At 53.4% G+C, this 22,136-nt stretch overlaps 2 protein-coding genes and 1 pseudogene across 5 annotated transcripts; 1 reads left to right on the forward strand and 2 right to left on the reverse strand.

Annotated features, from left to right (window-relative positions):
* Window positions 1-5,851: 5,851 nt before the first annotated feature.
* Scamp4 (secretory carrier membrane protein 4) lies at window positions 5,852-18,273 on the reverse strand. Of its 4 annotated transcripts, none has more exons than NM_031725.2 (7): window positions 18,242-18,273; window positions 12,330-12,377; window positions 11,703-11,831; window positions 11,314-11,470; window positions 10,088-10,189; window positions 8,800-8,917; window positions 5,852-6,990 (listed from the first exon to the last, which is right to left on the reverse strand). In NM_031725.2, the coding sequence occupies exons 2-7, from the start codon at window positions 12,334-12,336 to the stop codon at window positions 6,811-6,813; spliced, it is 693 nt and encodes a 230-aa protein (NP_113913.2). In that variant the 5' UTR covers window positions 12,337-12,377; window positions 18,242-18,273; the 3' UTR covers window positions 5,852-6,810. The 4 variants fall into 4 exon arrangements, with proteins under 4 accessions (NP_113913.2, XP_006241061.1, XP_017450590.1 ...); XM_006240999.3 differs by lacking the exon at window positions 18,242-18,273 and adding an exon at window positions 17,878-18,005 and having other exon boundaries at window positions 5,853-6,990; XM_017595101.3 differs by lacking the exon at window positions 18,242-18,273 and adding an exon at window positions 12,705-13,271 and having other exon boundaries at window positions 5,853-6,990.
* Adat3 (adenosine deaminase, tRNA-specific 3) lies at window positions 13,417-14,786 on the reverse strand. The gene has a single exon (NM_001103361.1). The coding sequence runs from the start codon at window positions 14,755-14,757 to the stop codon at window positions 13,708-13,710; it is 1,050 nt and encodes a 349-aa protein (NP_001096831.1). The 5' UTR covers window positions 14,758-14,786; the 3' UTR covers window positions 13,417-13,707.
* Window positions 18,274-19,703: 1,430 nt separating the features above from the next.
* On the forward strand, window positions 19,704-20,902 carry LOC134479809 (large ribosomal subunit protein eL31-like; annotated as a pseudogene).
* The last annotated feature ends 1,234 nt before the right edge of the window (window positions 20,903-22,136 follow it).

Raw genomic sequence — 22,136 nt, forward strand, 5'->3', positions numbered from 1 at the left:
GAACCGCCCTTTCGTTGCCATGGAGACGCGTGGCGGTCTCCCGGGCGCCAACCCAAAGCCGTGTCTGTGACGTCACTGTCTCGCCACCCGACGTCACGGTGGGCGTTTGGAGGGGCGTGGCCTCTGATAGTTGAGGTTGGTGCTGGATCCGGAACTTGCTTCCATAAAAGAAAATACTACTCTAAAAATTAATGATCCGCAGCGCAGCAAAATGTCGCTTTTGGTTAGCGGCAAATGGTCAGAGTCAGGACTGCCTGTTTTGATTCTTTAAAACTTTATTTTTACATTTTTCTTATTTTGGAGGCAGTCTTGCTATGTAGTTCAGGCTGTCCCCTTACTCTTAGGAATCCCTGTTGCCTGAGTCATCAGGTGCTAGGGTGACGGGCATGACCCATCACCCCTTAGTTTTTCTCTTCGTTCTTTTGGATGGTGGTATCTCCCCAGGTGCCGGGACCTTTAGGGTCCCAATCCTACAGCAGATCAACTGAGCCAAATGGCAGTTCCCGTGCCAGCCTCCTGCACCTAGCACAGGCTTCGCTTCCAACTGCCGCTCGGTCGGTGCAGCTTTCAGCGTCCTTGTTCTGCATCGCGATAATAAAGGCAGGGAAGTGCTGCTGTGCAGGGTTCCTTTGTGAGTCTGTGCTGCCCAAGGCCCTATTAGAAGGAGGCTGGCCCCATGAACCTTGCTGCCTCTGCGAGGTACATATGTTGAAGGCGACAAATCTAGTCATAAATCCTCAGAGCCTCCGAGACTAAAAATGGTGAACTATCCAGGGAGTACTCAGTCCTAGGGAAGGGGAGACCAAGTTTCAGATGATGGCACGGGTGGTAAAGTCCCAGAGGATGCATTGCTTTGGCCAGAAAGCCTCTGGAAAGGCCAGACCTTACACACCCAGATCCCAGCTTGTCCCTCATCACTTAGGGCTTAGAAGAAGGAAAGCAAACAAACAAAAACCCAAGAGGTGGGGTTGGGGATTTAGCTCAGTGGTAGAGCGCTTGCCTAGCAAGTGCAAGGCCCTGGGTTCGGTCCCCAGCTCCGAAAAAAAGAAAAAAAAAAAAAAAAAAAAAAAAAAGAGGTGACTAAGGTGTCCACCGGGAAGGCTGAATCAAGCTATCAAGCTTTTAAGTAGCTGATGGTGCAGTTCTAGACTGTAGAGAAGTCTAACCGCAGCCTTTCTCCTTTCTTGCTACAACATGATTCCTGAGTTGTGATGTGATGCTGTAAGTCTCGAGTCTGTTATTCTGGGAGCCAGAGACGGGGCGTGCACACAGTAGGTACTCAACCTGTGTGCAGTGACTGCTTGAATGAATCAATGAACAAAGCCTCACAGATGTCAGAGAAGTTGGGCTTTTCCTTTAGCTGTCCTGTCCTTACTACCCCTACTCTTTGGGAAGGGGGGGGAGGTGCTGGTTACTTACCTCTCAACCAGAGAGCGTCTGTGGAACTAAAAGTATGCAGGAGTTGAAGTCAGGATTAGAGCCTGTCCAGTCAGCGGTGTGACTGGAACAATCGCCGGACCAGTCACCCTGTCTGATCCTTTAACTTTAGGTTTAATGGCAAGGCCTGTGCGTATTATGGTGGGAATCCAAGAATGAAGGAAAGACTGCCAGCCATCTTCCCAACTAGGTGCAAGGGACTGTTCTTGGCAGGGTGACCCAGCAGAACTTCGACCAGCCCCAGGTCGCCTGCTGCAGGCTGGGGAGTCTCGGCTTCCCTCTTATTTAAGCCCCCCACCCACCCACCCCCGTCTACGTTCCGATACAGACGCTGAGGGTTACTGGTTCCTCTGCCGCTGCCTGTCCAATGCTTCAAAGTGGCGGATACCACAATCTCCCAATGTCAGCTAGAGCGGGATGCAGTGTCTCCATCCACACCATCGCTTTCAGGGCTGCAGCTAAGGGGTGGGTAAGGGATGAGAGAAGTGAGACCACAGTTCTCGCTCCTGTGAAGCAGCCTGGGCGGCCAGGTAGCAGCCAGACCTAAGGGAACAACTTGAAAGGTGAGCTTTGGGGCATCAGGTTCCTGGACCCCCGCCCTGCCCCCGACCATCCATCCTATCTGACTGGCCCAGCATGATCCAATCAGATCTTCCCCTGGGACAGTTTTGACTGACCTCTTGCTCACTCTGATTGGCTCAACCCTGGTCAGATCCTCTCCTGAGAACCATGATGTAGTCCAGTTTAGTGAAGTTGGAACCCAGAGGCTGTTGGCAAACGTGTAATCCCGCACTGAGGAGGAGGCTAACCTGGGCTACAAAGGCTGTGTCACTTTTTTTTTTTTTTTTTTTTTTGGAGCTTAGGACCGAACCCAGAGCCTTGCGCTTGCTAGGCAAGCGCCCTACCACTGAGCTAAATCTCCAACCCCCACAATTTTTTTTTAAATGGCAATAAGAGTTGGTGAACTAAGCAGGAACTAACTATTCATGATTAGGTGCAGCGTAGGGTCAGCTGCTGGCTCAGGTTGCTTTTCTCCCCTCCCTTCCTCCTCTCGCTGGATTTGTTTGAGTTTGGGTTTGATTTGATCGGCACTGTGTAGGTCCACACTGGCTTGGGACTCACTCTCTGTGGCCCAGAGTGATGTTAAGTTTGTGACAATTCACCTGTGTGTTGGGACAATAGGTCATGCTCCAGGGTTAAAATGTTTATAGTTTTATTGTTTTGTGTGGATGTGTGCCAGAGCACATGGTAAGGTAATGGAGCCAGCTTCCCTCTGGAGGTTCGGATATTGAACTCACGTTACCAGGTCACGCCATCAAGCTGAGAATTTTTTGTTTGCTTGGGGTGTATTTGGTGTGTAGACTGGGTCCCACAGTATAGTCCAGGCTGACCAGAAACTTACTATGTAGTCTTGGACTCACAGAGATCCTCCTGCCTTAGCCTCCTATGTACTAGGAATAAAGGTCTGTGTGCACCATTTTTTATTTTTATTACATGTGTATTGGTGTTTTGCCTGCATGCATGTCTGTGTGAAGGTGTTGGGTCCCCTGGGACTGGAGTTTCAGACAGTTTTTATCTGTCATGTGGGTGGTGGGGTTTGAAACTCTGGAGGAGCAGCCAGTGCTCTTAAGGGCTGAGATATTTCTCCAGAAGCTTTTTTTTTTTTTTTTTGGTTCTTTTTTTTTTTTTCCGGAGCTGGGGACCGAACCCAGGGCCTTGTGCTTCCTAGGTAAGCGCTCTACCACTGAGCTAAATCCCCAGCCCCTTCCAGAAGCTTTTAAAATCAGAGTCTCATGGCCTCAAGTTTCATGTGTCACAGATGGTGACCTAGAACTCTTGATCTACTGAGTATTGGGTGCTAGTAAATATTACCAACTGAGCTCCGGCCCAGACACCAGGGTTGTGATGTCTGCACCCAGAAAACCCCGGCAGATTTTCTCACTTGCTTGTAAGTGGAGTTCTCAGAAGCTGGAGAGGGCAGAGGGAGCTCAGCCTGACAACATCCTGTCCCAAGCAGAAGGTACAGGATGCCAAGCAGATGACAGCTGCCCTCACCCTGCACTGGTATTCTCTGAGGCTCCGGTTACAAATGGCTTCCTCACCCGGAGTGGCAGAATGCCCAGCCTTGCCTCTCAGCCCTGTAGTTTCCCTCTGAGGGGACAGGGCAATCTAGGTCATTCAGCAGGAACCAACCTCAGGAGACACAGCACTGCTGTTTTCTTTTTTTTTTTTTAATGTAGTTTTCTTTTCTTTTCTTTTTTTCCGGAGCTGGGGACCGAACCCAGGGCCTTGTGCTTGCTAGGCAAGCGCTCTACCGCTGAGCTAAATCCCCAAGCCCACACTGCTGTTTTCTTGATGCTGCTCTAGAATCCAGACTGGACCCCAGGGAGTTGTGCTGTGGGATCTGTAGGTGCTGCCCTGCCAGAGTTCACCGTGTCTTGGGATGTGCCTGCAGAAAGTCCTGGGCCTCAGCTTCATGTGTGAAAAGCGGAGTTGGAATTGAGCTGCCATGTGGTTTCCTTTTGATGCACTTGACTTGCTCTGCCCTATATGAAGAAGGGAGGCCGTCTGATGTGTTGACTTCATTAGTGATGTCTGGCCGTATACAGTGGAAGAGGGCATCACTGAGAGTAACTGCGAACTCTGCTGTGTCCATCAGTCCATCCGCGATGCCCACCCTGCCCATTGGATGGAGAGCATCATTGGCTGGCAGATTGCCTGCTTAATGCCTGTGGAAGGAATCATCTGTTCATCAATTGATTGGTGACGCCAACACAGGACTCGTTAGACTGAGTGCTTGGTTAGTGACTTGTGATGTCTGCATGGGAGGGAAGAGGCAAGTACATTTCATCTAATTACCGTCCTGAGAAACGGTGGGCTCTGGCAGGGAGCTCCCATCATCCCCGGTTCTATATACACCTTTCCTTGATGTCCCCATTTTAAAGCATTCCAAAGCTTCCCAAAGATGAGAGGAGCCATCATAAATGAGGGCTCCAGGGAGAAGGCTCTCAATTAGCAGCCATTGATGGACAGCCTCAGAGATGAGCATGCTCTGCAGTGTGTCCCCAGCACCCTGGGCAGTCAGCAGAAGAGGTGACAAGGACACCAGAAAGAGAGGTGACTAGAATGCACCAGGAAAGAGCAGCTCCACCCAGAATGCTCCAGTACACCTGTCATTCCAGCATGTAGACTGATGAGGCGGAAGTGGGTAGTGGTGCACACCTTTAATCCCAGCACTTGAAAGGCAGAGGCAGGAGGACTTCTGTGAGTTCAAGGCCAGCCTGGTCTACAGAGTGAGTTTCAGTTGAGGCAGGGATACACAGAGAACCCCTGTCTTGACGCCCCCGCACCCCTCACCGAAAAGAAAAAAGATGGAGGCAAGAGACACGAGTTCAAGGCCAGCCTTGGCACATTACACGTTTTAACACAACAAAACAAAAATAATGATAAAAATAAGAAAAATAAAAATATTAGAAGATGGGGTTGGGGATTTAGCTCAGCGGTAGAGCGCTTGCCTAGCAAGTGCAAGGCCCTGGGTTCGGTCCCCAGCTCCGGGAAAAAGAAAAAAAAATACTAGAAGATTAAAAGAAAAAGAAGCAGAGACTGGGTCACAGCGTGTGGTCGTATTAGGGACTTTGGAGACAGGGCTCAGTGTACGAGGGCGAGGGCGAGGGCGGTGTGAGTAGAGCAGAGGGACCTTGGCCATGTTCTAGTAAGGGAGCCTGTAGAGCACAAAGGGCCCCTTGGTCTGAGAGCAGTCAAGAGTGTCCCCTGGTGGCTGAAGGCAGAATGTCACCATAATCATAGAGAGGATGGGGTGGGAACTTTAGAACTATGGGGTTATTATCCCGGTCCTGTGGGAACTGTCACTCCTATGTGTGGTGATGAATTGTGTGTAGAGACAAGCTTACAGGGGAAGTGTCAGTAAGCTGGTTGTCACTGGCCTTGTAGACGATCGCCCCATCCCCCACCTGTGGTCCTTCTCACGGCAGGCACCTGTCTGCTTCTCTGCTTCTAGGCAATTGGTCCAGGACTACCCTAGCACCAAGCTCATGGATATCCTCTGGAACAACACCATTTCCATGGGGTCTTCTCTGAAGCCTTTTTGAGAGAGTCCCATGTAGCCTAGGCAGGCTTTCAGCTTGTCACGTAGCCCAGGATAACCCTGAAGTCTTACGTTCGGGACGTGTGTGTGTCACTATGTATGCTTGGCATCCAGGTAAACACAGAACATGGGGGACTTGCCTAGGATCCTGGCCCTGGGCAGGCAGAGGCAGGAGGATTCTTGTAGCTCACTGGCCAGCCAGTCTCAGAAGAGCAAGGTGGATGGCAACAGAAAGCAGGGGGTAAGGTCAACCTCTAGGCTCAATCCTGCAGACACACAGCATGCCTTCCTATACAGATAGAAGCCCTGCTGCAGAAAGAGAATTTATTTCCAGAATATTCTCACATAACAAAACCAACTATGGCATGTGGGCGCACATACCCAGGGGTGGCAGGGAAGAGCTGTAGGTCACAGGTGTCACCTATGGCGGGCACGTGACTCCATGCCCGCCACTCTGAGATGGGATAGAGACCAGGTGCCCAGACAGTTTGGCATGATACTGGCACATGAGGACATGGCCCTGCAGGGAGGCCTTGGGGACTCAGTGACTTGGCTGGTAGCATCAGGTCGCAAGGAAGAACACTGAGTCCAGTGTCATCAGAGGTGCTGTGGACACTCCAAGACTCAGTTCGGTTCTCTTGACCAAGGCCACAGCTGCCCAGGAAGGCAGAGGATGTGGGGAGGAAGCACAGGTCTCTCTAAGGCACAGGGGTGTCCCGGCAATCCTGCTGCTGGGGGTATGGCCTGCCATGCAACAGAGCTGGTCCCTCTCCTCCACTTGCCCACAGAGAGGCCAGAGTACCCTTGACCAAGTGAAGTGCAAGTGGGCAGAGCTCTACTCAGGATCCTGGGTGTTGGAAGGGACAGCAGGTTGTCACTGTCACAAGGGGTGGGACAAGGACATAGCAGGACCCAGAGGAACATGGGTATAGTGGACGGCAGAGGACACAGGTACAACCGCCACACTCCTGACTGTCCACTCACACTCATCTACACACGTGCACTGGGCTTAGTTACACATATCTCCGTAACAAAGGCCAGGGGCTTGGGGGCTGAGGCCTCTCCTTGCGCAGGCTGGAGCAGGGCAAACACAGCCGGGCTCGCAGGATGGCAGTGGACAGTGGCTGCTGGGCAGTGCTTGCTTAGGGTCTGACAAGAGATGAACACGGACGGGCCAAGGACCTCCTGGGACCCTGGGGAGATGCTCAGGCCTCAAGATCAAGGGTGGTAGCAGGAGACAGAGCATAGTGCTGGGGCCAGCCAGCCGCCTAAGGCCACTGGCCTCCACTGGTTGAGTAGCTGGGGACAGTGGGGTACTCAGGCAGGCTGTTCCCAGAGAAACTGTTAAACTGGGCCTCCCTGGACGGCGGGTTCCTCCAGGTGCCAGCACTCCACTCTGTTTGTGCCTTCTGGAGGCTTCCGCCAGCCCCACGGTAGATCCTGTGTACCTGTCGGTCAGGGACAAGGATAGAGAAAAGTCAGTGCACTGGCAGGGACAGGGACCCAGTGTGAACCCTGAGTGACACTGCAGGGCAGTGCAGGACCTGGTGGCTCATCTCCACACTGCTGCCTCCATAGCCCACAGGACACCCCAATTCAACAAGCAGGCACACGCCACCCCACTGTGACACCTTGTGTGATCTCTGACTGTATTTCTATGGCCCTCGAGGGAGACAGCAATGGTGGCATAGGACAGATGGATGTGCCCACCTCATCTCTGCACTTGGGAAGCGGAGACTCAGTGAAGCAGCAATGGAAGGTGACTCTGGGATAAACAGATGCTGTTATTTAAAAGGTCGCACACCTTTAATCTTGGAGCTCCGGAGGCAGAGGCAAGAGGATCCAGGACAGATAAGGCTACATAGTGAGACCCTGTCTCAGAAATAAATGAAAACTCAGGTGGGCTCATGTAGGGGCAGGGCAGGGGGACCTGTGTGAGTCCCAGGTCAGCCAAGGCTAAACAATGAAGCCCTGGGCTGGGGTACAGCTCAGTGTGGAGAGCACTCGTCCTGGGCCCCACCCACCCCAGCACCACACAAACCAGGGACACACAGCTGTCATCCCAGCATTCTGGAGTTAGAGGCAGAATCAGAAGCTCAAGGTCATCTTTGGCCAGCCTGGCCTTCCAGGTTTGCCCAGCGAAGTGTGGCCTTGTGTGCTTCGCCTGGCCTCTCTGTGTTTGGAATCCTCTTAAGAGTTCTTAGCCTGGGAAGTGAGGTGGCCCATGCAGGGACACCTGCCATCTCTAGCTTGACAGGGTGGCTCTGGCACTTGGAGAGTGATCCTGTCACCCCAAGCAGGGCTATATAATATATATATATATATATATATATATATATATATATATATATATACACACACACACACACACATACATATACACACACACACACACACACACACACACACACTATAAGGACGCCATGGGCCATCTTGTACACTCCAAGACCCCAGGCCTCGCTGCAAGGCCTGAGCTGCTCAAGGCTATACATTCAACCTCAGGAATGGAAAAGTGCCTCTGCGCTGGGCAGGGTGGCACATGACCTCCACATTTGAAAGGCCTGGACCGGGGTTGGGGATTTAGCTCAGCGGTAGAGCGCTTGCCTAGCGAGCGCAAGGCCCTAGGTTCGGTCCCCAGCTCCGGAAAAAAAAAAAAAGAAAGGCCCGGACCCATGCCCACAAACCAGATCGCATGCACGCACATGCACGCGCGCGCGCACACACACGCATGCGCGCTCGCGGTTTATCTTGGGGCTGAAAGCACTGACTGCTCTCCCAGAGGTCCTGAGTTCAATTCCCAGCAACCACATGGTGGCTCACAACCATCTGTAATGGGATCTGATGCCTTCTTCTGGTGTGTCTGAAGACAGCGACAGTGTACTTATATATAATACATAAATCTTAAAAAAAAAAAAGGTTGATCTTGTTCCGTGCAGGCAGCTCTGTCCCCACAGCTGTCCATGGCAGACCCATGTTGTCCCTGGAGGCACATGTCTGCTGCAGGTCACCTCGCTGGCCTGCGGAGGCCTCCTACCCTCCCCACAGGAAGGCTCCTGAGCCTAAACCATTGGTGCCAGTGACACTCCTTGTCCTCCTCTAGGATGAGGCCATGGGTCCCCCACAAACCCTGTGAATTCCCAGGAAACAAGATCCCCATCACAGCCTGCAGCCGAAGACATGGGGTGTTCTGTGTAACTCATGCCCACAGGATGAGGTAAAAGAAGTTTTAGGACAGAGACTGAGCACAGAGAACTCACCTTCACAATAGTGATGGCCATCACGACAGCGGATAAGGAAAACATGATGGCTGGGATCAGCATCACCACAGCAGCCCCAACGCTGGTCCCAAAGAACCCAATGGTGGCCAGCCAACCACTGCAGATGAGAGAGGGCTCAGCACATGGAGAAGGGCATGCTATCCTCCATATGCAAAGAGCTCTGACAAATCAACAAGGAATCGGTAAATAAGGCCAATTCTCCTTCATATGTACTGAGCTCCAACAGATTATTGAGAATAAAACTTTGAAGAAGCCAGGTTCCGTTAAGGACCAGAAAGTGACTGGTCAACCCAAATTGAGGGTTACCCAGAAAACTTAACCATTTGGCAGGCTTCAGTTCCTAGAATACACTGCGAACAGGAAACATTATGTCAAGGCCTCAGTGCCTCCTACAGATCAGGATGGCATCTGCACCCTGAACTAAAACTTAAGAGACCAAATTGGTGGGTCTCAGTGGGACATACCTGTCATTCAGGCATTCAGGAGGGGACACAGGAGGAAAGAGCTCAAGGTCACCCTTGTGTATGTATACAATTTCAGGCCAGCCTAGGCTACTAGAGACCCTGTCTCAAAAATTAAACCAAACAAAACAGATACGGGACTTTGCCCTTGTTTGTCTGGGACAGGGTTTCTCTGTGTAGCCCTGGCTGTCCTTGAACTCAGAGCTCTGCCACGCGTGAGGGGTCATCTGTTTGGTAGGGACTGCAGGCTGGAGGCAATTTCCTAGACTTGTTCCCAGTGCCCAGCATGTGCCTGCCTGTGTGTGTGTGTGTGTGTGTGTGTGTGTGTGTGTGTGTGTGTGTCAGTATCCCCATGGTACAGCCCATCCAACCTGAGAATGCCACCTGCCGATCTGAGGCAGGCACTGACGCCATGGTGATGGCATGGGTGACAGGGATGGGGTGGGGGAGCATGGTTCATGAGAAAGGTAAGAGGACACCTGGGGGCCTTATATGAACTTTGACTAGGACACACAGAAGAAAGGAACACTCAGACCCAGTGGCCCATGCCTTCATCCCAGCACTCAGGAGAGCCAGGCAGGTAAACCTCTTTAAGTTCCAGGCCAGCCAAGCTACATAGGAGGTGTTCTAAACAGGCCTGGGAGCAGCTGGGCAGCGCCCCCTGCTGGTGGCTCACGGCACAGGCCTTTTTCTTTCCACACTCCTAAGGTACTGGAGGGCGCCCTCTCTCCGAGGGGCAAGCCCTGGACCCATGCTGGGAGACTCTCACACAGGCATACAGAGACCGCATCCCTCTGTCTGCTTACCACGCGCCCCAGCCCGAGAAGCCGATGGCCTGAATGACAGTCAGCACAAACTGGGCTCCAAAGATGAAGAAGAATGCCATGAAGTTAAAGGAGCTGTCGGCTCTGCAAATGACAGAAGATGCCGGGTCACCTACACTCCCTGAGGAGGGGGGGACCCAGCAGGGGGAGGACTGTGTCACTTCCCTTGTCCTTGATGGCCTGAAATAACCACGGCCCTCCTCCAAGCACTCAGCCTGGGGTGCCACAGGGAGGATTGGAGCCCCAGCGTCATGGAGACTGCCTAACGCCTTGTCACCATGAGAGTGAAGGGCCATCCTCGGGCTACTTCTGGGCGTGGAAGGTGTGCCTGTGCTCCTGCTATGGAGACTTGGCTGAGCAGACATCGGTCTCACTGAGGAGCCCTCCTGGCCTTCCCTACTCTGTACCTCAGGCACCACACAAGAGCAAACACAGCTCACTCGGATGAGCCAGCTGAGGACATCTGCGCATGGACAGATGGTGAACACAGCAGGGTCTATCTACCCACAGGCTAGAGTACTGTGAGGCCCCAACAGGAGCAAGGCCCTGGCACACGAGAAACAAGCACGGAAGGCTACACGCGTTTGTGGCTTCATACTAGAAAGTGTCCAAAACGGGCAAATCTAGAGATAGGAAGTGGAATTGTGGAGGCTGGTTTGCATTTGGGGTGATAGAATCTTCTAGAAGCAAGCACTAAAGCTAACCACAGCACTCCAACACTGAGGTACTCAGTAGCCGGGAAACCACAGTGCGTGCACGACACAATGCTCAGTAAAGCCATTATTAAAACTTAAACTAGGATAGAGGTGCTTGCTGCCAAGCACGACAGCCTGGCTTTGATCCCACCACTCACCTGTCCTGTGACTGCTACAGCAGTGACATGGCACATGCACACTCGTGTGTCTCTGTGTACAAGCCTGTGACCATACCTCCCCACAGTGACACTGCACATCAAAGAATCGAGGGAGGGAGAGAAGGAGGGCTCACAAGCTGCTTGCTTAGTATCTCACACCCTGGGCTCCATCCCATCGACAGTGGTGGCGATGGCCTGTGGTCACTGTGACATAAATGGCCACCTACCCTGGATAAGTGGGAGACAACTTCCTAACAGGTCCCCAGGACCTCCATGGACCTCCAACTCTCAGCATGCCCGCCCCACAGGGTGGGTCTGAGGTCCTGTGGCCTGAGGGCCCCTGGACCAGGCTTACCGGAAGGCCTTGTAGGCAGGCCGGAACCAGCACACATAGCTGCAGGGAGTGAAGAGAACAAGCCAGAGCATGGCCAGGCCAAAATTGGCACCCGCTCCGCCCGCAATCCACCAGGCCAGGCAGGCCACTAGGTTTACACCCAGCGTGGTGCAGTAAACTGGAGGGGACACAGATGGAATAGGAGGTCAGTTACCAGGGGAGTCCCAGGGGACAGGTATGAGACTTGGGACAAAAGGCCAAGCCCAGGGACCCTCCCTACCAGACATTAAGGATGAGCCTCGTGCAGGGACCAGGGTCTTGAACGTCCCAAGGAGCACAACACTGCTGCACTTGGTGGGGACACTGCTAGGGTGGCCCGCCCACCTGCCCGCCCTCCTGGAGAGGCTCACACATCCACAGCCGGTAGATCCTCTTCACCAGCACCTGGTGCTCCACCGGGATCTCATCAGAGAAGTCCTGGTAGAAGCAGGGCTTCAGCGGCAGGAAGTGAGGCAGCGGGGGGAAGTTGTTCTCCTTTCCTGTAGGAAGGAGACCCCCAGGTAGCCCGACAGCCAATGCCTGACAGAGCCCCCTCCCCACTTCAGGTATAGCCCTGCAGGATCAGCCAGACACTCTCTGGGCTGCAGACAGAATCACATACCAGCACTGCATGTGTTTGGGGGAGTAGAGGAAAAGAAGGCCCCAGAGAGTAGCCACAGTCAGTATAAAGGCCCTGGAGTCTGCACTCAGTGTCCAGGAGTTGTTGGGCTAGCAATGGGCTACCAATGAGGTAGACCGCCAGCGGTCCTTCCATAGCCCCTAGAGTAGTGGGCAGAGTTCTCTAAGCTCTCTAGCTTTACCCCCCGCCCCACATCTGCAAGCTGGAGGATGATGGTTCTTTGGTGGCCTATCTGTGCCCCACTGTAGCACCCAAGGTGTCCCAAGGCGGAAGCCAGGGAGGCCAGGTCAGCTCTACAACCAGCTCAGGAGTCTCAGTGGGCGTGGGGGACACTACCTGGAGAGCAGGGCAGACTCACCTGCCATTTCTGTGTCAGCTGACCTGGCACCCAGGCAGAAGGGGCCACCTGAAAGAAGACTTGTATTAGGGACTTGGTAGCCAGGGGACCAGGAAGGCCTCACCCAGCCCACTGCTGCAGGTTCCGATGCGTAGGCCAGCCAGCCTGCTGCTGGCTCAGGGTTGGACCTCACTTCTCAGAGCACACCCGGAGAGGACAGGCCAAGCCACCAGCTGATGTCACCCATAGCCTTAGAGCCAAGATGTCCTAGTCTCAGTGGCCTCACAGATGGCTTCAGAGCCTGCTGACACAGCCCTCAGTACTCCTGTCCTATCGAGTCACCCAGAACAGAGCTCCCTGCCATGTGGTAGGCTCCAGCTTGGGTGTGAAACTCACCTGTGGGCTCTCAATGGGAGCCTGGACAGGCCCAGGGGCACCTATCAGCTACTTTCCTAAGTAGCTCTGCTCCTAAGTGCCACCTTCAAGATGGGCCAGGCGCAGCCCCACAGCGTTTCAGGTGAGGAAGTGACGGGACACCCTGGCCTCCAAGTTCAGGCCCTGCTCAACCAGGTGTCACTGGTACCACAGTCCCACAGAGCCTCAGGTCGGGCTGCTCACAGACCTGCCTCAAAGCCTCTTCCTGTCCCACCCTGCCTCTTGGTTACTGAAGCATGGCTCCCAAGAAGAGCACTGCTTTCCCTTAGAGGAAGAAGGCTAGAAGGACTCTGAAGATGCAGACAGAACCCCAGCCTCACTTCTGCTCTAGGCGGGGCCTTGCCTTTCCTGTCTGAGGCCAGAAGGTGCACAGCCAACCCTGCCACCGCTCCTGAGGGCAGCTTGGTATTTGCAGGCACCACACTTAGACCGATCCTTCTGGAGCGCCTGCCCTCCCCTCCCTCATGAAGAGGCACACAGGATGGCCATGAACAGACCCCAGGTCAACAGGCACCCAGACACAGACGAAACCTTAGAATCCAGGGACAGGCAAGGGCACCTGCTGGGTTGTTTCTGACCCTGGACGCACTCAGCAGGGCTGCCCATTCCCTTCACAAGCTATAGCCTGAGGCAGACGTCAAACCCAGCCTGGCACCTGAGTGCAAATGGGAACTTGGTTTGAGGTGCTTTATTTTCACACTCGATGGCTGCTCCCTGCCCCGAGCCTAGAGGACCACCACGGGGACTCTAAGGCAGCCACTGGGCTTGCAAGCAGAGCAGAGCCCCACGGTGTCGCAGCCACCAGAGAAGCTGCAGTCTCGAAACTGAGAGGCCCACAGTCTGGCACAGGTGGTCAGTGTCCTCAGACACAGAGGGCGGGACCCCAGGCCCAAGGCCATGGAGCTGCAGGGGATGCGGGCTGGCCAGGAGCAGAGAATGGTCTAGAAGCAGAAGGTCACGAGGCCTACGGGTCGGGGTCCAGCTGGCGGCACTGGTCCTCGAGGATGCCGCGGAACACCTGGAAGCGGTGGTTGAGGTCTGGCCGAGCGTGGACACGGAAGCGCGTGCCCAAGGCGCCATCGGGTGAGGGCGCCCCATAGAAGACACGCTGGATACGGGCGTGGACGAGGGCCATGGCGCACATGACACAGGGCTCTCGGGTGACGTACAGGTCATAACCGGTGCACACATAGGGCAGGCTATCTTCGTCCAGCTTGCGCACGCTACCAGCACGGGCGCTCTGAGTGGCAGTGGCCTGTGTGAAGGAGCAAGCTGGGTGGCGTCTGAGGTCGCAGGAGCCTCGGCCCTGCCCCTGGGCCACCAGGTCGATGCATACCATGACGGCGTGCAGCAAGGGGCTGGCTTCGCTGCAGCAGTCATGGCCTGTGGCCAACACATGGTCCGAGGCTGGGTCCACCACGACGGCACCCACTGCCCGCAGCCCCTGCGCGGCTGCCCTCTGGGCCGCACGTACTGCCCGTTCCATGTGGGTCTGCATGGCGGCTCGAGCCTGCGCAGAGAAGAGTTGCCCGGCCAAAGCACTGGTCACCTGCTTGTCTTCATGGAAGGATGTGGGCCAGTGGGCCCGCGCCTCCTCAAACTGGCTCCGGGTAAGGGGCGGCCGGGCAGGCACAGGCACCAAGAAAGGTGTGCCCAGGCCGCGCGGGTCCACGGCCGGCCTCGGAAGGAGCTCGGCCAGCGAGCGCGGGCCCGCGGACGGCCCGGCCAGGCACAACAGCAGATCCGACGAGTGCGCACCGCCTGCACTGCGGCTGGGGCGCACCCGTTTGAGGTGGGGCTGGGCAGGAAGTGGATAGACAGCAGACACCTCCCGGAGGAGGCGGGACGTCTGGCGCTTGTCCAGGACAGGTGCAGCGTAGGCCAGTACCAGCTCCACGGCCCCCGACTGCTGCTCCGACAGGACAGGGAGGGCTTGCCACTGCGCCGGCTCTTGCTCCTCACTTTCAACCTTCTCAGGCCCAGGTTGCTCTGCAAAGCCTGAGGTGGGCTCCATCCTCAGCGGGGCTCGACTGTGGGAGACAGAGATGGGACTGGAGCATCATCCGTCAGCTTCAGTGGGGCGGGGGTCTGTCCTGGGATGCCGTGGGTCCCGCCAGGCCCAGGAATGAGGAGTCCAGAGCGCCAGGTAGAGTTGGCTTACTCCCCGGCCACATAAGGAAAAACCATGCCGGTCTCTTCGGGGCTCTGACAAGTCCACATGCACCCAACAGACGCCATGTTGAGGACAGTGTGGAGACAGGCATTCATTACTATGAAACCCAAAACCCACCTCAAGCAGCATGCACAAAGCCCTGGCTTCCAGACATGGCCCGAGTAAACCAGGCCTGGTGGTACCCTGTCATCCCAGGAGGTGAAGGTCGGAGGATCAGCAGCTCATGGTGATTTTAAAACCAGCCCTATGAATGGCTACATGAAACCTTGTCTCTAGCCAAAAACAAAAACAAAAGAACAAAACCCAGAACAGCTGCTGACATGCTCTGGCTGGCTTCAAGTCCTCAGACCTATAGTCAGAAGGAAGGCCTGCAACAGACTCATGGGACCCTTGAGTAGATGAGACCTGCAGAGAGAGGATGTGTGCACGCAGATCCTGGCTCTGGCCAAGCTGCTAAATGTCCCATTTTCTACACAGTGAAAATATATAAATGGAGAATGGGGTTCAGAATCACCCCCCAAAACACATAGTTAGACTGACAGTGAACCTGACCCCAGGTGGTTTCTATGGGACATGCTATGGCAGTCTACCTGGTAGCACACACCAGAACCTGTGGGGCAGAAACAGGAAGACGGCTGTAAGCTGGAGGCCAGCCAGTCAGAACTACAGAGCAAGACCCCATCTCAATCCTCTGTACCCCAGAAAAAGGTGGGTGGCAGGCCTAAGATGCTCCCTAGAATGCAGACCCTGCCAAGAAAGGAAGGCATGTGCCCATGAACTGCTTCCACGGTGGACCTGTGCTCACCTGTATGGCCTGTCCAAGTTAGCCCACTTCCTGTTTCAGTGGGCTAGCCTGGGAACCTAGTTATCCATGGGACCTGAGCTTTCAGACAATGCTCACGGCCTGCTGTGCAAGCCCGGTAAACCCTGAGCCGACACTACCACCGGTTACACATGGGGAAACTCAGGCTCCCCAAAGCCAGTGAGGGCTGAGGTGACAGCCGACATCACCACCACTTGGTTACACACAGGAGCCAGTGAGAGCGAGCGAGGCTTTGGGAATCCTCTCAGGCCTCAGGAGCTTCTCATTGCTCAGGCACAGCTAAGAAAGGGCAAAATGGGACTGGAGAGATGGCTCAGCGGTTAAGAGCACTGACTACGGGGTTGGGGATTTAGCTCAGTGGTAGAGCTGGGTTCGGTCCCCAGCTCCGAAAAAAAGAAAAAAAAAAAAGCACTGACTGCTCTTCCCGAGGTCCTGAGTTCAATTCCCAGCAACCACATGGTGGTTCACAACCATCTGTAATGGGATCCGATGCCCTCTTCTGGTGTGTCTGAGTAGTACGGTGTAATAAATTAATTAATTAATTAAAAAAAAAGGGCAAAATAGCAAATCTGAGAAGGACCTGGTTCTCTGCTGCTGACCCTTCTCGCCATCCATAGTCCTCAAATCTTCGCCTCGGCTGACAACCTGCCCCACCTTGCCCTGACAGCTAACCACTGGCAATAAGGCCTAGCAATCCTCAAAGCAGGCCTAGAATCCCCAATACCCCCAGGAGGGGATCGGGTGTAGCTCAATGGTAGGAATCTGTCTGTCCTGCTTAAACCCTGAGTTGAATGTGGAGCACTAAACAAACAAATTAAAAGGAAAGAGAGAAGTGCCTATGAGGTGACCTGCTGCCTGCCTGTAGTGGGCTTGGCTACACTACCCAACATCACCCCCACACCCTGCTGGACCCACGGATGGAGATGGACTCTGGTACATCCGTTGGCTTTCAGGGCTCACCCCAGCTGCATAGATCAACACTGAATGGCTCTATGGGCTAACTAGAGGATCACAGGGGCAACCTGGAGCCCTCAGACTAGGAAGTCAGAACAGCATCAAGTAAGCGTGTCTGAGAGCCTGGTATCACCATGGCAGGCAGAGCCCATGAGGGGCATGGGGACAGCTGGCCTCCCCAGAGTATACACCACGCCTACGACACACAGAGCCTGCCTGGGCCACAAAGCACCACTGTTTCCAGGGCAGAAGACACAGCCTTGTTTGTCCCATCAAGACTACAACAGGGGACACAGAAAGAAGGCTGCTGCCTTGGGAACAGACAGCCTGGGCTTACAGACCTCTGGGGAGTTTAATAACTATAGGATGGTAGCCCCTCGTGTTCATGGCTATAGAGTCCCATTCTGTATGTTTGCTTTCCTGTGTTGTTTTGAGACCGTGAAACCAGCTTCATCCTCTGGTCACCAGGTCACTCACGTTGGGGCAGAAGTGAATACCAGCATGAATGGCTCCCTTGTTTTAGGTGACAGGTGCCTACTGTTCATCAGCATGGGAACAGGTTTGAAAGCGGCTCCTCGTGCCACAGACAGGGACCTCCCCTCCACCAGACACTCTCACAGGCTTAGGAAGCCACCTTTAAGGAACCTCATTCCCTCTGCAATGAACAACTGCAGGCAAATAATGGGCCTCGGCTCCAGGGTCACCATGGCTAGACTGGCTACAAGGGGCAGGAAACAGCACCACTGCATCAGGTCTGGAAGCACAGGCCCGAAATACCAAGCACTCAATAAGCCACTAGAGAGGAAGATGTTGAGTTTTCGGCCAGCAAAACCTTCCAAAATAAAAAATAAAGAGGGCTCGGGGCAGAGTTCAGCAGTGGAGAGCCTACCTATATCCTAGAATGAGAGGCTGAAGCTTGGTTCAGGGGTAGAGCCCTTGCCTAAATCACCCAGTGAGGGGATAGGGTGTGGCGCAGGGGTAGAGCCCCTGCCCAGAATCCTTCACTGAGGGGCTGGGCATAAAAATAAGCAAAGCTCCTGGAATTCGCTTCTGAAGGGAGCGGACGTGGATCAATAGTACAGTGCCAGTCTAATATAACCAAAGTCCAGGATTCGATCCCTGGTACCACCAAAGATACCTCAAGAATGCCCATAAGTACCAGAGCTTAAAGGGAAACTGCACACCTGCCGTATAGATGGTGAACTGATAACCCTGAGGCAGGGGACTGTGATGACCCGGAACATACAACCGGAAGCAGCTGGAAATCACGGGGTTTCCGGAATCAGAAGTAGGGTACACGCGTGCGCCGCAAACCGACGGCGTGGGGCGCGGTGGGCGCAAAGCCCTGTGCGCACGCGTACTAGCGTTGACTGCGAGCGCACGCGCACCCCCACCACCTCCCGGGACGCACGCAACACTAGTACTCAACGCGGGCTGCCCGGACAAGGCCTTCTTTCCCCTGTCCACCGCCCGTTCCTCATCGCCATCCCCGGCGCCCCATGTCAGATACGGAACGGCGGAAGCCGAACCCTTACGGCGGCTGCTCACCTGAGGGACACCCGCGCGAACGCCACGCTTATCCTAGTCCTAGCAACCGGGCCGCCACGCCTGCTGCCGCGGGGCACGACGGGAGCGTAGTTCCATGGGCGGGGCCTGTGAGATATGACGGCAGAGCCTCGACTACATTTCCCTTAAGGCCGTGCGCGTGAATGCTTCACCCAGCCTTGCTGAGTCTGGGGACTTTTCTCCTGTGTGCTGCAGTGAACTCGACCCCTGCGTGACACTTCGAGACATCAGCAGAAAGAAGACTTGAGGCAGAAGGAGACTCTATGGCCGTCTATAGTCACTCAAAGAGCATCTGCCATCATACTTCTGTAAAGTCCCATGTTGGTGCTGAACAATCTCTTCTACTGCTTGAAAGGTGACTGTGGTCCGAGGCCCTCATTTTCCTCATCTGTACAATGGGTGAAACAAATATGTGAACTCCTGAATAAAAAATAAGATTGGCGCTGAGACTGTAGCACGGTTCGTGGAGTGTTTGCCTAGTACCCAGGAGACCCTGGATTCCATCCATAGCACAGCTGATGGCACAAGCTGGTCATGCCAGCACTCTGTGGGTGGACACAAGAGATCAGAAGTTCAAGGTGGTTGGGGTGAGGGCCTTTAATCCCAGCACTTGGGAGGCAGACGCAGGCAGATCTCTGTGAGTCCCAGGATATCCAGGACAACATGTCTTGAAAAAGGAGATCCTGTCTTCAAAAAAACAAAAAACAAACAAAAAAAGACGAAAGAAAATAAATGAACAAGTAATAGAGGCAGGAGAGATGGCCTAACATTAATACTTTTAGTTAATTACTAATTGTTTTACATAGTCTCACTGTGTAGCCTTGTCTGCCTAAAAAGTCATACCCAGGCCAGAGTTCCTGAGTCTCTCCCAGGGCCCTTCTTCCTCTGGGGCTCAGAAATCGAGACATAAACAGCAGACAGTCTGGCTGAACAACCAGCCAGGAAGGTGGAAAGTGGCGTCAGAGAGCCCAGGGTCTCCAGGATCAGCCTATTTGCAATCTTCTAGGTCTGTCTACTACACACAACCTTTCTGGAATAAGGAGTGTCTTGTGACCAGCTATCAGAGCAGAGTAGGTCCCATAGGATTGGTTTATGGCCACTTGCAAGACAGATAATTTGGGAGATTTGTGTGGATGTGGCCAGCATTACAAAACTAGAACCCTTGTGCAGTATCTGGCTTCCAGGAAGCCATGTGAACCAAGGGTCTTGGAAGGAAAACCAAGGGTTTGGGTCACCACAAAAAAAAAAGCCACCATGGGGGCTGGAGAGATGGCTCAGTGGTTAAGAGCACTGACTGCTCTTCCAGAGGACGAAGGTTCAGATCCCAGCACCTTAGGTGCTCACAGCCATACCTAACTCTAATTCCAGAAAATCCAGTGCCCTTTCAAGACCTCTATGGGCACAAGGCAATACATACATGCAGGCAAGGTACCAGTTTACATAAAATAAATATTTTTTAAAATGCTCTGCCAGGCTTTTCCAACTTGGGCCCGGCAGAGTGGTGCCTGCAAAGAAAGGTGGCGAGAAGAAGAAGGGCCATTCTGCCATCAAGGAGGTGGTGACCCAAGAATACACCATCAACATTCACAAGCGCATCCATGGAGTGGGCTTCAAGAAGCGTGCTCCTCGGGCTCTCAAAGAAATTCGGAAATTTGCCATGAAGGAGATGGGGACTCCAGATGTGCCCATAGACACCAGGCTGAATAAAGCCATCTGGGCCAAAGGAATAAGGAATGTTAAGGAATGTTCCATACCACATCGGAGTACATTTGTCCAGAAAGCGTAATGAGGATGAGGATTCATCAAACAAGCTCTACACACTGGTAACTTCTGTGCCTGTTACCACATTCAAAAATCTACAGACGGTCAATGTGGATGAGAACTAACTGCTGAATGTCAAAGTTACAGAACTGCCCCCCCCCCCAAAATGCTCTGCCAGGGTTGGAGAGGCAGCTTGCCAAAGGGGAACCCTATTATCCCAGAAGACCCTGGTTTGATTCCCTGTAGCCACATGGTGGCTCACAACCATCTATAACTGCAGCTATAAGGAATGGAATGCCTTCTATTGGCCTGGATAGGCTGGCATATATTACACAGACAGATAGATATGCAGGCAAACGCTCATATGTATACAATGAAAATAAACAAGTTTTCTAAGAGATGCTATGCAAGGGAGCTAGAGCGGTGGCTCAGGGGTTAAAAGGACCATGTGTCAGCTTGTACCTGCTAGGTAACTGTAGGGGATCCAACACCATCACACAGACAAACATGAAGGCAAAACATCAATACATATAAAATAAAAATAAAGAAGTTGTCTTTAGTAGCTTAGGAAGTCCCTGAAACTGAGCAGATTCACTAGGCTCCTCCCTCCTCAAGCTTATATAAGCCTTAAAAACTGCTAAGGGACACTATTAGACTAGTAGACATGCCTAGAACAGGCAGAGACTAGCTTAACTGAATGTAAGGGACACTCTCCCCTCCAACCTATTGAGCTGACTGCAGGCTGTGCAGTGCGCTCCAGGTCCCCAGCTTTCCTGCGCAGGGTAGCAGATTGGGCTTTGAGTCTGTTCTGCTACTCTAAGTAGTCCACCATCCATACTCTTGCAAATAACCCCAATAAAACTAATGGTTCACCAAGCTTGACTTTGGTAGTGTCCTTGGTTTGGGCTGTGACTGTCCCTGTTTGAAGCGAACGAACAGGTAATTGTTTACTTATCCCGAGGAAGAGGGTCACCTTCTATCTGCACAGAAGATTCTGGGCAGGAGGTCTACCTCTGAGGCACACCCTAAAGCCTATTTATCCTTTAATTTTTTTTTACTTCGGTTTGTTTATTTCTTTATGTGCCAGGCAGTGGTGGCACTCACCTTTAAACCCAGCACTTGGGAGGCAGAGGCAGATAGATCTCTGTGAGTTTGAGGCTTGATCTACAGTGTGAATTCCAGAAAAAAATGGGGACGTTGGTGAAGGGGAACTCAAAGAGGACTGAGAGCTTGGTCATGGAGCCCCACCTAGAATTCCTCAGTAAGGGGCTGTGGTTGTGGTCAGGGTTGGAGCCTTGCCTAGAATCCCCCAGTGACGGGCTGGGAGGCGTGGCTCAGTGTGATTTCTTCCCTGTTTTGTGAAAGACCTTTGGTTTGATCACAAAAATACAGGGGCATAGATTTCATGCACTGGGTTTGAGGGAAGGACTAATCCTGGGTCTAGGGAAGCAGCTGGAGGGTCCTCTGCCTGCCCTGCACTCCCCTTCCAGTCCATCAGTCATCTTCATGACCCCTCACTTCCTGCCTTGCCTCTCCAGTCTCTACAGGAAGAATCCCACTCCCAGCCCCTTGAAATCCCCCATGATCTGGGCACATCTAGATAGGAACTCTCAAAATGCAGCTGTCTTCAAGGCACAGCCTCCAGTTGGGCACTTGTGATACCCAGGGCTTGGAGCCTGCTTTGCAATTTGGAAAAAGGATCTCAGGTGGTGGCTTAGGCCTGTGATCCCAGCACTGAGAAGTCCAAGGCAAGAGGAACACTAGATTGAGACCAGTCTGTGTTGCAGGATATTTGATCACGGTGTAAACCCAGAGTGTGAACTGGAAAAACCTATTTCTTGTTGTGGTGTGGTTCAGCCCTAGCACACACCTTTAACCCAAGAGCTTCCTGTAAACAAGGGCTAGGTAAAGTGAATATAGGTCAAGAGGCAGAGCCAGCAGCCCACTGACCAGAGTGAGCATCCGAACCCAGGAACGAGAGAGGAGAGTCTCTGCGTTAAAGGGCACATGAGACATCGTGGAGAAGGGAAAGGGTCATCTGGCTGCTTTCTCTGCCTGTCTCAGTGAGCAGGCTTTCACCTCAATGTCTGGCTCCTGAGTCTTCATTGGTAAATAG

This window comes from Rattus norvegicus, chromosome 7, assembly GCF_036323735.1.
Source record: "Rattus norvegicus strain BN/NHsdMcwi chromosome 7, GRCr8, whole genome shotgun sequence".
In the NCBI taxonomy this organism is placed as follows: domain Eukaryota; kingdom Metazoa; phylum Chordata; class Mammalia; order Rodentia; family Muridae; genus Rattus; species Rattus norvegicus.

Bases quoted from the DNA above. Each gene is read 5' to 3' on its own strand.
- Scamp4 (NM_031725.2), bottom strand. The intron at 11,471-11,702 runs GTGAGCCTCTCC...TGTCCCCTCCAG, and splicing joins GATCTACCGGCTGTGGATGT to TTTACTGCACCACGCTGGGT. The intron at 10,190-11,313 runs GTAAGCCTGGTC...TGTCATTTGCAG, and splicing joins CCTGCCTACAAGGCCTTCCG to AGCCGACAGCTCCTTTAACT.
- Adat3 (NM_001103361.1), bottom strand. From the start codon at position 14,757: ATGGAGCCCACCTCAGGCTTTGCAGAGCAACCTGGGCCTGAGAAGGTT.